Here is a 13934-nt window from a genome sequence, read left to right as displayed (position 1 = left end):
AATCTGTACCCAGAGTATCTAACAAACTCGCTCAACTTTCATCCCTATGTCGCGGCAGCAATATGAACACGCCTGGGAGATCAAACAAGGTCCTCAGAACCATGGCTCCCAGGTGAGCCAGGGAACAGCTCCTTCCAGCAGACCCCAGAGTCAGGGTGACTGTCCACTTGAAGTTGCCGCAACAGGTTAACATTTCCTGACGCAGCAGGAAGGAACACCAACAGTGCAAGGCTAGAGGCAATGAGACAAATTAAAAATGGGGAAAATATCTGGAACAGATACTTCACAAGAAATGTAAATAATAGTCACACAAAAAGGTGCTCAACACTGGGGCACCTGGGTGGCTCAGTCGGTTAAGCGTCTGACTGTTGGTTTCGGCTCAGGTCATGATCTCAGGGTCGTGGGACTGAGCCCCACATTGGGCTCATGCACGCTCAGAGCCTGCTTAAGATTCTCTCCCTCTGCCCCACTCCCTGCTCGTGCTTGGTCTCTCTCAAATAAATAAGTCTTTAAAAAACAGATGCCAAACACCAGTATTCATCAGAGAAACACAATTAAAATCATGATGGGATACTACTACCCACCCACTCAAAGACTAAAACTCAGAGGCTGCAGGTCCTAGAGCTGGGGAGCGTGGGGCAATGCAAACCCCCACACACTGCCGGCGGACATGCAGAATGGTGCAGCCACCCCGGAGAACTCTTGAGAAACTTCTTTTTAAAAATGCTTATTTACCATGCGACCCAATAATTCCATTCCTAAGTATTTACCCTAGTCCTCACAGAGATTATATACACAAACATTCATCACCACTTTATTCATAATTAGCCCAAACCTGAAAACACCTCAAACAACCATCAAGAGAGAAATGGACCAACACAACATACAAGGACTGAACTACTAAACACGGGTACGGACGAATCTGGAAAACATGCTGAGTGAAGACACCCAGGCACGTGGAAGAAAGCCTGTACGAGTCCGTCACGTGAAATTCTAGAAAGGGGAGATGTGTTCCATAGCTGTGGTTCTCAACCAGTGCGGCGATGTCTGGGGACATGTCTGCTGTCACAGCTGGAGGGGTTATTATTTACATCTGGTAGGCAGAGGCCAGAAGTGTTACTGAACACCCTACAAAAGCACACGATGGCCTCCTGTGTGATCACGACAAAGAGGCACCTGGCCCAAAAGGGCAACGGTGAGAAACCCAGTTCTCTAGAACCAGAGGCAGTTCAGTGGTGGCTGTGGGCTGCAGGGGGACTGGGGAACGATCTACAAAGGAGTAAGTACAAAGGAACTTCTGGGCGTGATGGAAATGCTCATTACCTGAATTGTGGTGGTGGTCTCATGAATGTGGACAACTGTCAAACATCAACCTGCACACTTAAAATGGGGGTATTTTATTGTATGTAAATTCTACCTCAATAAAGTTAATTTACAAAATGAAACCATCAGAGTGCTAGAAGCAAGCATGGGGGATACTTCTAATAGACTCAAACCAGGGGAGTCTTTTTAGAAGACAGAGAAGATTCATACATTTGACTACAGATTTCACACGGTAAAAGGAAAACATGATAAAGTCAAGTGACAAATGGGAAAATACCAGTAACTCATATCACCAAGAGCTGATTCCTCACTACGAGAATAGTTCTTGAAAACATGACATCTAAGCTTAGCGAAGGATACAAACAGTCCCCATGACAGGAAAAACCAACAGCTCCTGGTGTATAAAGACGCTTGGCCTCACTCATAAAGACATATTCAAAGTAAAATGACTAACCTGACAGAAATGGCATCTCCTGCTATCACAAGCCATCCTAACACTGCCACGGGGTGAGTATGGGGGACAGGAGCACCCCCGTGTCGCTAGTAGGAGTGCATGTGCACTGGGACCAACTGGACAGAAGGCAGCGTGGCAACATCGACTAACTGACTTATTTACTAAATGCTCTTTAACCCAGCAATTCTCACTTCGGGAATTTATTATACGTTATGTAAATGCACAAGGATATTCACTGCAACGCTATACAAAACGGCAAGACTAGAAACTATCCAAATGTCCACTGTGAGGTTACAAAGTTAATTATGAGACAGCAGTAAAACTACACATACCACAAAGCACTTAAAAAGCACATGTAGAGATCTTGAAATACGATCCACAACAAATATTTAAAGTGGAAACTGAGGTACAGATCAGCGTCTGCGCTGTGCGAACACCTGGGAAAACAGACTGAGCCTGCGTCCGTATGACGAAGAGACAATCTCTGGAAAGCTGGATCAGCTCCCAGGGCCGCCGTAACAAAAGCCCATACACCAGGGCTTACAATAACAGAAATGTATTCTCTCTGGGTTCTAGAAGCCAGGGGTCTGAAATCAAGGTGTTGGCAGGAACGTGCTCCCTCCAGAAGCTCTGCAGCGGGGTTCCTTCCTGCCTCTTTCCAGCTCCTGTGGCTGCCGGCGCTCCTGGGCTTGTGGCCACGTCCCTCCAGTCTCTGCGTCTGTCCCCACACAGCTTCTACCCACTGTCTCCTCTGTGTGTCTCTTATAAGGACACGTGCCACTGGCTTTGGGGCCCACCCTAAATCCAGGATGATGATCCCATCTCAAGATCCTTAATCTAACTACACCTTCAAAATGGTTTCCAAAAAACACCACCCATTATTTCCCAAATAAGCTCACATTCACAGGAGATTCGGGGGTTAGGACACGGACATAGCCTTTGAGAGGCCGCCATTTGGCCCACAACTCTGGCGGCCCTGAGAACGGTCTTCTCTGGGATTTCTCGAATCTGACCCCACTGGTGTCTGTTCTCCTGTTGGCACACATCCCAGTGTTGGTGCCAGTGTCCCCATGGGCCTCAGCTGCAGAGGGCTCACCCTGAGCCCCACACAGCAGCCAGGACACTCTCTCAGTCAGTCAGTCGAGGCATGGTACTGTCTTGCTCAAAACCCTCGGAGAGCCCACGCTCTCACTCAGGGTACATGGCAAAACCCCATGGCCCCAGACCAGACTTCTCTCAAGTGTCCCCTCCTATCGGTTGCTGCTCCAGCTACAGAGACAGGCCTCCGGCTGGCTCCCCAAGGACACCAAGTATGCTCCCTCCTCAAGGCCCCCTTCCCCCAGCTATCAGCGTGTCTCACATCAGGCCTCTGCTTGCTGTGCCCCCATCAGAAAGGCTTTCCCTTCAGAAGGCAGCACCATTCTCCCGCACCTGCCCCTATGGTGGGGTCGGCAAACTACCAGCCACGGGCAGACACTGTTTCCGCAGAGCACGACTGGCTGGAACACAGCCTCCCGTCTTCATGTGCGCACTGCCTGTGGTGACTTTTGCAGAGCAGAACGGAGGCAACAGCTGCCATGCGGCCCACAAAGTCTAAGCCACTCACTCCCCAGACCTTGACGCTAAGAGCTGCACACTCCTGCTCGATCCCTCACCCACATTACTGACCACTGCACGGCTCTGACCATCGCCTGACACAGCCGTCTGTTGCCGGTCTCTACCTGCTGCAATGCCTGCTCCGTGAGCTCAGGGTGACCTGTACACTACGCTCACAGCCGACCACCAGCGTCCATGGCAGTGCAGAAAGAACGCACAGGCGAGGCTCCGTGGTGGGGTGGGGACAGGATGGCCTTTTACTCCCGACTCTCGAAAACTCATTTCATATCCTATACGTGTTTACTTAAGAACATAAATAACTCTTTAAAAACATGGGAATAGATGGTCAAGTAATCTTCAACAAAGCAGGAAAGAATAATCAATGGGAAAAAGGATAGTTTCTTCAACAAGTGTTGGGAAAACTGGACAGCAACATGCAGAAGAATGAAACTGGACCACTTTCTTACACCCTACACAAAAATAGACTCAAAATGGATGGAAGACCTAAATGTGACACAGAAGACCATCAAAACCCTAGAGGAGAACACAGGCAGCAACCTCTTCAACCTTGGCTGCAGCAACTTCTTACGAGACACATTCCCTGAGACAAGGGAAAGAGAAGCAAAAATGAACAAAAGCTTCTGCACAGCAAAGGAAACAGTCAACAAAACTAAAAGGCAACCTATGGAATGGGAGAAGATATTTGTAAAATGTCTTATCAGATAAAGGGCTAGTATCCAAAATCTATAAAGAACTTATCAAATTCTAACCCAAAAAAATAACCTAGTTAAGAAATGGGCAGAAGAAAGGGGCGCCTGGGTAGCGCAGTCATTAGGCGTCTGCCTTCGGCTCAGGGCATGATCCCAGCGTTCCGGGATCGAGTCCCACATTGGGCTCCTCCGCTGGGAGCCTGCTTCTTCCTCTCCCACTCCCCCTGTTTGTGTTCCCTCTCTCGCTGGCTGTCTATCTCTGTCAAATAAATAAATAAATAAATCTTTAAAAAAAAAAAAAAAAAAGAAATGGGCAGAAGACACTAACAGACACTTTTCCAAAGAAGACATACAGACAGCCAACAGACACATGAGAAGATGCTCAACATCACTCATCACCGGGGAAATGCCAAACCAAACCCCAATGAGACACCTGTCACACCTGTCACAATGGTTAAAATCAACAACACAGGAAATGTGTGTTGGCAAGGATGTGGACAAAGGGGAACCCTATTACACTGCTGGTGGGAATGTGAGCTGGTACAGTCATTCTGGAAAACAGTCTGGAGGTTCCTCAAGAAGTTAAAACAGACCTGTCCAAAAAGAAAAAACAGAACTACCCTATGATCCAGTAATCACACCATTGGGCTTTCCCCCAAAGAATACAAAACACTAATTCAAAGGGATACATGCACCCCTATGTTTATAGCAGCATTACCTACAACAGCCAAGATACGGAAGCAGCCCAGGTATCCATCGACTGAATAAGTAAAGATGATGTGGTCTATATACATAATAGAATATTACTCAGTCATAAAAATGAATGAAGTCTTGCCATCTGCAACAACATGGATGGATCTAGAGAGCATTATGCTAAGTGAAGTCAGAGAAAGACAAACACTGAATGATCTCACTCATATGCAGAATTTAAGAAACAAATGAGCAAAGGGGAAAAAAAAAGAGAGAGAGAAACCAGGGAACAGACTCTTAACTACAGAGAGCAAACTGATGGTATCGGAGCCGAGGGGGGTGGAGGATGGGGGAACAGGTGATGGGGATGAAGGGGCGCACTTGCTGGGATGAGCACCGGGTCATGTCGGGAGGTGTTGAATCAGCACACTGTACACCTGAATCTGGTAGAACCCTGAATGCCAACTAACTGGAACTTAAACAAAACCTCTAACAACACCATGGGCCCAGAGGAGCATGCACATGAACAGCAAGGCAATCACCCGTTCGACTTTAAGCCATGTGGGGAGAAGGCGATCAAGCGTGCTACTTGGTTTTACAGGAAGCGGTACTGACGAAGTCACTGTTGTAAAGAAGGAGGACACCACAACGTGAATGTGGCCGCATGGGTGACGGGGATGGGCAAACAGGTACAGGATGATATAAAGAGCCCAGTATTTACCCGTTCCAGCAGCAAGTAAATAATGACATGGTGGAAATCAAGAAGAAGCAGGATTTACTTAAATACAATACTTAGCAAGATGGAGACAATTCCAGACCAAAAAAAAAAAAAAAAAGAGTCAGAATGGTTTTAAGAATTAGAACCAGAGAAACAAAGGAGCTGGATTTTTTTTTTTTTAAAGCAAGCCTTTCAGGGGCACCTGGGTGGCTCAGTAGTTAAGCGTCTGCCTTCGGCTCAGGGCGTGATCCCAACGTTCTGGGATCGAGTCCCACATTAGGCTCCTCCGCTAGGAGCCTGCTTCTTCCTCTCCTACTCCCCCTGCTTGTGTTCCCTCTCTCGCTGGCTGTCTCCCTCTGTCAAATAAATAAAATCTTTTAAATAAATAAATAAATAAATAAATAAATAAATAAATAAATAACAAGCCTTTCGGTACTCCTTAATTTTTTCACCACTCATGTCACTTTGGAACACAAACAAGCAGGAAGCACAAGGACCCCACCTGGACCACCACGGCGCCTGCCTCGGACCCTGGCGCAGTGAAGAACAAGCAGCCAGAGGAATATCCTGCATCTTTTCCCACGAGGTCTTGCTGAAAAGACAGGTGGAACGCTGACCTTCGAGCTGGACAAACTGCTGGCTGCTCTCAGGCATCGCGAAGGGTTGTGCTGCCACTGTGGTGCCCACCTCCTGCCTATAGCTGGGGAGCGCATTCCCAGAATGTCCCAGCTGGACCTGCTCAGAGCTCAGCAAGAATGGAGGCGCAGGTGAGACACGGGCGACAATGTTCAGGTCATGAAAGCGACACAGGGACACACACACAACGCTGGCCCCCCAGCGGGCTTGCTGACCGCCAGCCCCGTGGACCCACCAGGCCCAACAGAGCACTGGCTGGGCCCCCAGTTTACAGGAGCTCCCCAGACTGGCGGTTTCCCAGTCCCTCTACATGAGCTCCTGGTCACCACCCTGTAGCCCCCAAATACACATGCTTCTCGGATTTTCCCACGAGCTTCGAACTGCCCAGCTGGAACCCACCGGCTGAGGCGGACCGCTTTGCTCATGCTTCCACTTGCCCCTTGCAGACCCTCACGCCAGCGCCCCCGACACCCGCGCGAGCCAGCAGGGATCCCTTTCTGCGGGCTTCATGGTGACTGCTGTTTTCATGCATCCCTGACCCACAGGAGCTCGTGCTCACAAAAAGGCCTACATTCCCCTTTATCAGTTTTCTCAATTCTGAGGTTTTAGAATGAAATACTTTTTAATCTCCTCTGACTAAAAACTGTCAGAAACAGAAACTTAGTCTAACACTTTTATTGCTTTAAAATAAATATACTAGTTGCCAGGTAATCTGATTTTCAAAATTTAGACTTAGAATTATAACGTAGGTAAAAATCTGGAATATACAAAACTGAAGTTAGTTTTAACAAAAATCTTCCCTCACAGAAAAAAAAAATTAGAAAATGCCACATGGTTTTGAGAAACACACAGCTCTCCTTTGTGGTAAACTGAGGTTTGGGGATCGTGGTTCCCCCTAAATCCCAGGTTTAAATCACTGTAACAAAATAGAACATACTAGCACCTACTGGAACCTTATATGTTCAGCTATTTGTATTTACCTTAATAGGTTTAAAGCAAAACACAGCTATTTTTCCAAAGTCTTTCAGCGGTTTTTCCCAAAATCTTCAACACAGTGATTTTCTGTTTCTAGAAAAGACTAGACTTTCCAATCCTTCCCACCTGAACAGAAACACCACTCTCCAGCCACCACCCACACAGGAAGAGGAATAGGGATGGAGAAGACCTTTGAAATGCAGCGGGCAAGACTGTAACATTCAGATACAGAGAAAAGTCAGTCTGCAGATGGAGCCTTTAATCCACCTGTCTGCGTGGCGGGTCTCGGTTCCTGCGAGAGGAACTGGGTTACAACCTGCCGGCACGCCTAGGTGCTGAGAACAATCAGTTTGTGGAGCTGGTAGAGAAAGGTGTTCTTCCCTCGGCCGCTCTCCCGGTCAGCCTGCTCCATGACCAGCTTTGGATCCACCTGAGGGGCAGACAAAAGGACCAGTCAGACCTTTCTAGAAAATGGGACTCCTCTGGACATCGAGTAAAATAAGTAAACTGAATAAATAAAATTAGACACACACAGACACGTCAGACAGGGCAAAGTGGTCTGTCAGCTTCCAAGCGTATTTCCAGAACGCTGCCCATCTCTCCTGGCACTCACTACTTTATGTCTGACCTTTACTCGAAGCTCACACACACCGCTTTCCACATACACATGAACTGCAACTTCGTTATAGGCTTTTAAATATGTATACATTTTCTAAAACACATCAACCTCAAAATAAAGTTCTGCTTTCAAACTAAGTCCTGCTATGCGCTTGCGCACCCGACAGAGTCTGCGGGAGAAGTGGCTGGCGCCCCTCCTGCAGCCTGGGCAGGGCTCTGCACACATGGAGCTGGCTCTGGGTCCCACCCCGAGGGCTCTGAAGAGGGACACTGGTCAAGGTGCACACAAGAGAAGGAAAGCTTCCTTTAGACTCGGGATGAGAAAACACCACCTGCAGGAGCATCTTCTCACTTAAGCTGCGGCTGGTTTATTTACAAAGACGCCGTTGGCTCTACAATTAAAGCTGAAAGCCCGTCCCTTAGTTCCTTCCCCTCAAGTCAAATTTTACTCAGTTTTCAAAACTTTGCATGTAAATATAAATGTCCAGGCGCTCCAGGTGGGCCTGCCCTACTTCCCAACTGCTATGGACTCACCTGTGCCCCAGATCCATACGCTGACGTTCAAGTCCCCACTGTGTCGGTGGTTTGGAGATGGGGCCTTTGGGAGGTGAGTGGGGTTACATGAGGCCACAAGGGGGAGGCCCCCACGACGGGGTTAGAGCCCTTCTCAGAAGAGACGTGAGGGAGAGATCACCTCTCTCCACCCCATGAGGACACAAGCCAGGAACGGGGCCCTCACCAGAACGGGGCCCGGCTGTGCTGGGACTATGAAAAGGTAGCTGTCTGCCAGCTAAGCCACCTTGGCTGCGGTGCTCTGTCAGCCGTTCTCACCGTTTCATCCACAGTTACAGGACAGTCGCCCTGGGCATCACGGCGAGCACAGCATCCAGAGACAGCCTGTCTAGTCTGTGACACCACCCCATGAACCAGAAGAGCCGTCCACACTGCCTGTCCCTTTCCGCTCTCTCGGGACCCTCCACAACCCTTGCTCTGCACCTCCCAAGCCTGTCGCTCCAGGGGGCAGGCTGTCCCCACGGCACTATTTCTCACTCACCTGATTCCATTCATATGGCTTTTCATGCCACTTAGGGACAACTCTCTGTCTTGGTTTCAACTGACAGAACAAACTAAAATTAAAAAAAAAAAGAATTAAATCATCTTAATTTTATGTCAGTAACTGAAAACACTAGGATTAAAAAAAGATTTTTGTTATATATTTTTGTGAGAGAGAGGGAGAGAGAGAGAATGCAAGTGGGCACACGAGCAGGGGGAGGGGCAGGCAGAGGGAGAAGCAGACTCCCCACTGAGCAGGGAGCCCAATGCGGGACTCGCACCAGGACCACAGGACCATGCCCTGAGCCGAAGGCAGACACCCAACTGACTGAGCCACCCAGGCACTCTAAAAAAAGATTAAAATCCAGAATTATAACTGCAGTAAGTTTTTAAAAGGTCCAGATTTATGTAGTTATGGCCAGAGAACATTTTAATACACTGTCCACTCAAAAACAGAAGAATGGAACGCAGGAGACACAGAAGACCAACTCTCGTTCTCCCCATGCTTTCATGGCGAGCGGCACTGCCCCATGCCACACACGGCTGCCTCACTGAATGGAACACGGTATGTTACATCATCTACTCTTAGACACCCGTTGGAAATGCCATCAGCTTAAAAAGGCTCATAGAGATAGACTTCTAGCAATGACAGAATAAAGAAGTCTGGAAATCTTCTTGCCCCCTCAAACAACTATAAAATTTGACAAAATTGTCCAAAAACCCACAAACCCTCAAACATTTGAAATTCACCAAAAGCAAGTAAGTTGAGAAGCATTCATTCACAAAGAACCCTGTGTTCAGGTAAGAACAGTGGCGTCTGGGGTGGAGCTCCTGCCTGGGGCTAGCTACTCCCACCCACCAGCTCAGTCTAGGACCCCAGCACTACCAGGGCCATGCTGGCCATGGACACCAGCATCTTCACTGCCAGACTGAGCTTACTCGATCAGATGCAGAGGGTGAAAAACCCTCCCATCTGGCAGCACTGTCAGCAAAAATAGTGCACCTGGTAGGAAATAAATGGAGAAAGCCCATAGCTCTGGAGCCTTAGGTCACAGTCCTGCTTGGGGCCAGAGCGGACAAACAGACAAGCTAGAAGCCCAAGAGGAAGATCTTGGGAATGAGAGTACCAGAGGGCCAGACGGACCCTCCACACACTCCCCGGATGACTAGAAGGCCGCACACACATGCAGACAAGACCCACGGCAGCTCTGAGCCGGCCACACAGCCCTGGATGACTGGGAGGCAGCACACACACACGGGAAAGCCCTGGGGGGAAAAAAAATAAAAGTCGGGAAGAGTTCAAAATTATCTGAACTTTGGCTGCATTCCCCAAACCACACAGTATCTCCTGGCAGAGGGCAGAAGCTTAAAGGCTTAAGTCCTTAAGTACAACGTCTGATGAATCACTGGCTGAGCACTAAGCAATGCACGCACAAGGACAACTCCTGGTAAGCCAGGCCAAAAATAAAAAGGAGAATTAAAACAAAAACAGAACCCAGGCATCAGTGGCCTCACAACAGGGCAGGAAACACTCTGCAGAACCCTGCGGAGTCCTGTAGGGGATCGGTATCTTACACTACTATACCATGTCATCTAAGAAACAGGCAGGAGACGTGAGCAGACCTTTCTCCAAAGAAGACATACAAATGGACAACAGACATGAAAAAATGCTCCACATCACTCAGCATGAGGGAAACACAAATCAAAACCACAATGAGATACCACCTCACACCAGTCAGAATGGCTAAAACTAACAACTCAGGAAACAACAGATGTTGGTGAGGATGTGGAGAAAGGAGAACACTCTTACAGTAATGGTGGGAATGCAAACTGGGGCAGCCACTCTGGAAAATAATGGGGAAGTTCCTCAAAAAGTTAAAAATAAAGCTACCCTACGACCCAGCAACTGCACTACTCGGTATTAACTCCAAAGATACAGATGCAGTGATTTGAAGGGGCACCTGCACACCAACGTTTATAGCAGCAACGTCCACAACAGCCACACTGTGGAAAGAGCCTTGATGCCCAATGACAGGTGAATGGGTAAAGAAGACACAGTATACACAGTACACACACACACACACACACACACACACACACACACACACAGAGGAATATTACTCAGCCATCAAAAAGAATGAAATCTCGCCATTTGCAACATGGACGGAACTAGAAGGTATTATGCCGAGCGAAATAAGTCAATCAGAGAAAGACAATTATCATATGAATTCACTCATATGTAGAATTTAAGAAACAAAACACATGAACAGAGGGGAAGGGAGGGGAATATAAAAAAAGATGAAATCAGAGAGGGAGACAAACCATAAGAAATGCTGAACTCTAAGAAACAAACTGAGGGTTGCTGGAGGGGAGGGAGGTGGGATGGGGTAACTGGGTGATGGGCATCAAGGAGGGTGCTTCATGGAATGAGCACTGGGTGTTCTAGAAGACAGATGAATCACTAAATTCTACCCCTGAGACTAAAAAATACTTAAAAATTAAAAAAAAATAAAATGACCAATTTTCAGCAAAAAATTAGAAGACATTTTGCAAGAAACAGGAATGTATGACCCACACTCAGGGGAAAAAAGCAGCCAAGAAAAGCTGAGTGGGCCCAAATATGGGTTTAGTGCACAAGACTTCAAAGCTGCCATTGTATGTAAAAAGAATTAAAGCAAACCACATTTAAAAAAATACAGGCAAATAATTGCAATAAGAATTAAAAACTACACAAAAGAAAAAACCCCAAAGAGAAAATCTAGAGTTGAAAAGTACAATAACTGAAATGGGAAATCCCTTACAGCAACCAACACCTACAGGCCTGAGATGGCAGAAAAACCAGCAGCACATATAAGGATGGACCAACAGAAATTAGTCTGGGGGCGCCTGGGGGCTCGGATGGTTACAGGTCTGTCTTCAGCTCAGGTCAGGATCCCAGGTCCCAGGATCAAGCCTGCATTGCATCCTTGGCTCAGCGGGGAGTCTGCTGCTCCTTCTCCCTCTGCCTCTTCCCTGCTTGTGTGCACTCACTCTCTCTGTCAAATAAATAAAATCTTAAAAAAGAAGAAATAAAAAGAATAAATAAAATTTTAAAAATAAAGAGGGGCGCCTGGGTGGCACAGCGGTCAAGCGTCTGCCTCTGGCTCAGGGCGTGATCCCGGCGTTATGGGATCGAGCCCCACATCAGGCTCCTCCGCTAGGAGCCTGCTTCTTCCTCTCCCACTCCCCCTGCTTGTGTTCCCTCTCTCGTTGGCTGTCTCTATCTCTGTCAAATAAATAAATAAATCTTTTAAAAAAATAAAAAAATAAAAATAAAATAAAAATAAAGAAATAAAATGTATATGAAAAGGATCTAGAATAGTAAGCATAATTTTGAAAAAATAAAAACAAAATAGGAAGACTAATGTTACCCAATTTCAAGACTTACTATAAAGCCATAGCAATCAAGACAGTACACTACTGACATAAGATAGACAATAAACAGAACAAAATAAAAAGGCCAGAAATAAACCTGTACAACATTTGTGGCCAAGTGATTTTTGACAAGTGCCAAAGCATTTCAGTGGGGGAAAGTAGGAAGTTTTAATGAACGGGTATTCATCTGTGACACAATGAACTTAGACTCTCACATCTCACACTGTATTTATATAGGCGAAATCTCAAAACAGACCAAAAACCTAAATACACCAAGTAAATATGAGAGAGGAAAAAAGAGCAGAAAACTTCTGTGACCTTGGGCTTAGCAAAGATTTTTCAGATATAACACCAAAAGCATAATCCATTTTAAAACAGATGAAGCAGACATCATCGAACTAACCACTGTGTTTTTCAGAAGACACTTAAGAAAATGAAGACCAAACACCAGGAAAATATCTGCAAATGGCATACCCGCTAAGAAACTTTGAGCCAGAATGTATAGTTTCTACAACTCAATAATAAGACAACAACTCAATTTAAAAATGGGTAAAAGATTTAAACAGATATTCCACTGAGAAATATATAATTAGTTAATATAAAAAGATGCTTTCTATCATTAGTCATTAAGGAAACGCAAACTAAAACCACTGTGAGACGCCACCACACTGTCACCAGACTATCAGCAATAAGCAAGTATGCTGACGATGGCGAGCGCTGGCAGGGACCTGAGAGACCAGAACCGTCCTAGACCGCTGGCGGGAACGTAACGGGCAGTCACTGTGGACAACGGTTTGGCTGTTCCTTAAGAAATTAACAACCTACCCGTGATACTCCTAGATCTCTCCTCAAAGAGCTGAAAGTAAGTATCACCCAAAGACTTCACATGACTCCTCACAGTAGCGCTAGTCAACACAGCCGGGTACTGGCAACAACCCACACCTTTCACCCACTGCTGAACAAAGAGACAATGGAGTGTCACCCGGTAACAGAGCAGAAGGTGCTACAACACACATGAGCCGCAAACATGTTATGCCAAGTGAGGGAAGCCAGATTAAACCACCGTGGTTCCATTTACAACAGGTTTTTCAGAGAAGACAAATCTACAGAGACCAAACGCAGAGCAGTGGTTGCCGGGGGGGAAACGGGAGGTGCTTACAGCTGGGCAAGAATAACTTAGGTTTTTTTATTTTTATTTTTTTAATTTTTTTTAAAGATTTTATTTATTTATTTGAGAGAGAGAGACAGCCAGTGAGAGAGGGAACACAAGCAGGGGGAGTGGGAGAGGAAGAAGCAGGCTCCCAGCGGAAGAGCCCGATGTGGGGCTCAATCCCAGAACGCTGGGATCACGCCCTAAGCCTAAGGCAGACGCTTAACGACTGCGCCACCCAGGCGCCCCAACTTATGTTTTTTTAAACAGCCTTATTGGGATGCCTGGGTAGCTCAGTAGGCTAAGCATCTGCCTTCGGCTCAGGTCGTGATCCCAGGGTTTGCTCCACGGGGAGCCTGCATCTCCCTCTGTCTCTGCCCCCTCCCTGCTCCTGCTTGCGCACTCTCTACCTCAAATAAATCTTTTTAAAAGACAGCTTTATTGAGATACAATTTATATACTATAAAATTAATCAATTTTAAGTATACAATTCAATAATTTAGTAAATTTGTGGAGTTGTGCAACCATCACCACAATTTAGTTTTAAAATGTCTAAGTGAACTTTTGAGGATGGCTGAAATGTTCTAAGACCGAGTC

General features: G+C 46.7%; 1 protein-coding gene across 1 annotated transcript in view; it reads right to left on the bottom strand.

The window, feature by feature from the left end:
- Positions 1-13934, bottom strand: part of TDRD9 (tudor domain containing 9) — a 121553-nt gene that overhangs the window by 8720 nt on the left and 98899 nt on the right. Inside the window, exons 35-36 of the mRNA XM_087856292.1 lie at positions 8775-8847; positions 5994-7532 (exon numbers count right to left, since the gene is read on the bottom strand). Of these exons, the coding sequence (XP_087712418.1) occupies positions 7431-7532; positions 8775-8847 (175 nt within the window). The 3' untranslated portion in view covers positions 5994-7430. The remainder of the gene's footprint in view (positions 1-5993; positions 7533-8774; positions 8848-13934) is intronic.

This window comes from Ursus americanus, chromosome 26, assembly GCF_024610735.1.
Source record: "Ursus americanus isolate L20-20 chromosome 26, mUrsAme1.1.p, whole genome shotgun sequence".
In the NCBI taxonomy this organism is placed as follows: Eukaryota; Metazoa; Chordata; class Mammalia; order Carnivora; family Ursidae; genus Ursus; species Ursus americanus.
The sequence above is the reverse complement of the archived record's forward strand: the minus strand, read 5'-3'. Positions and strand labels throughout refer to the sequence as shown.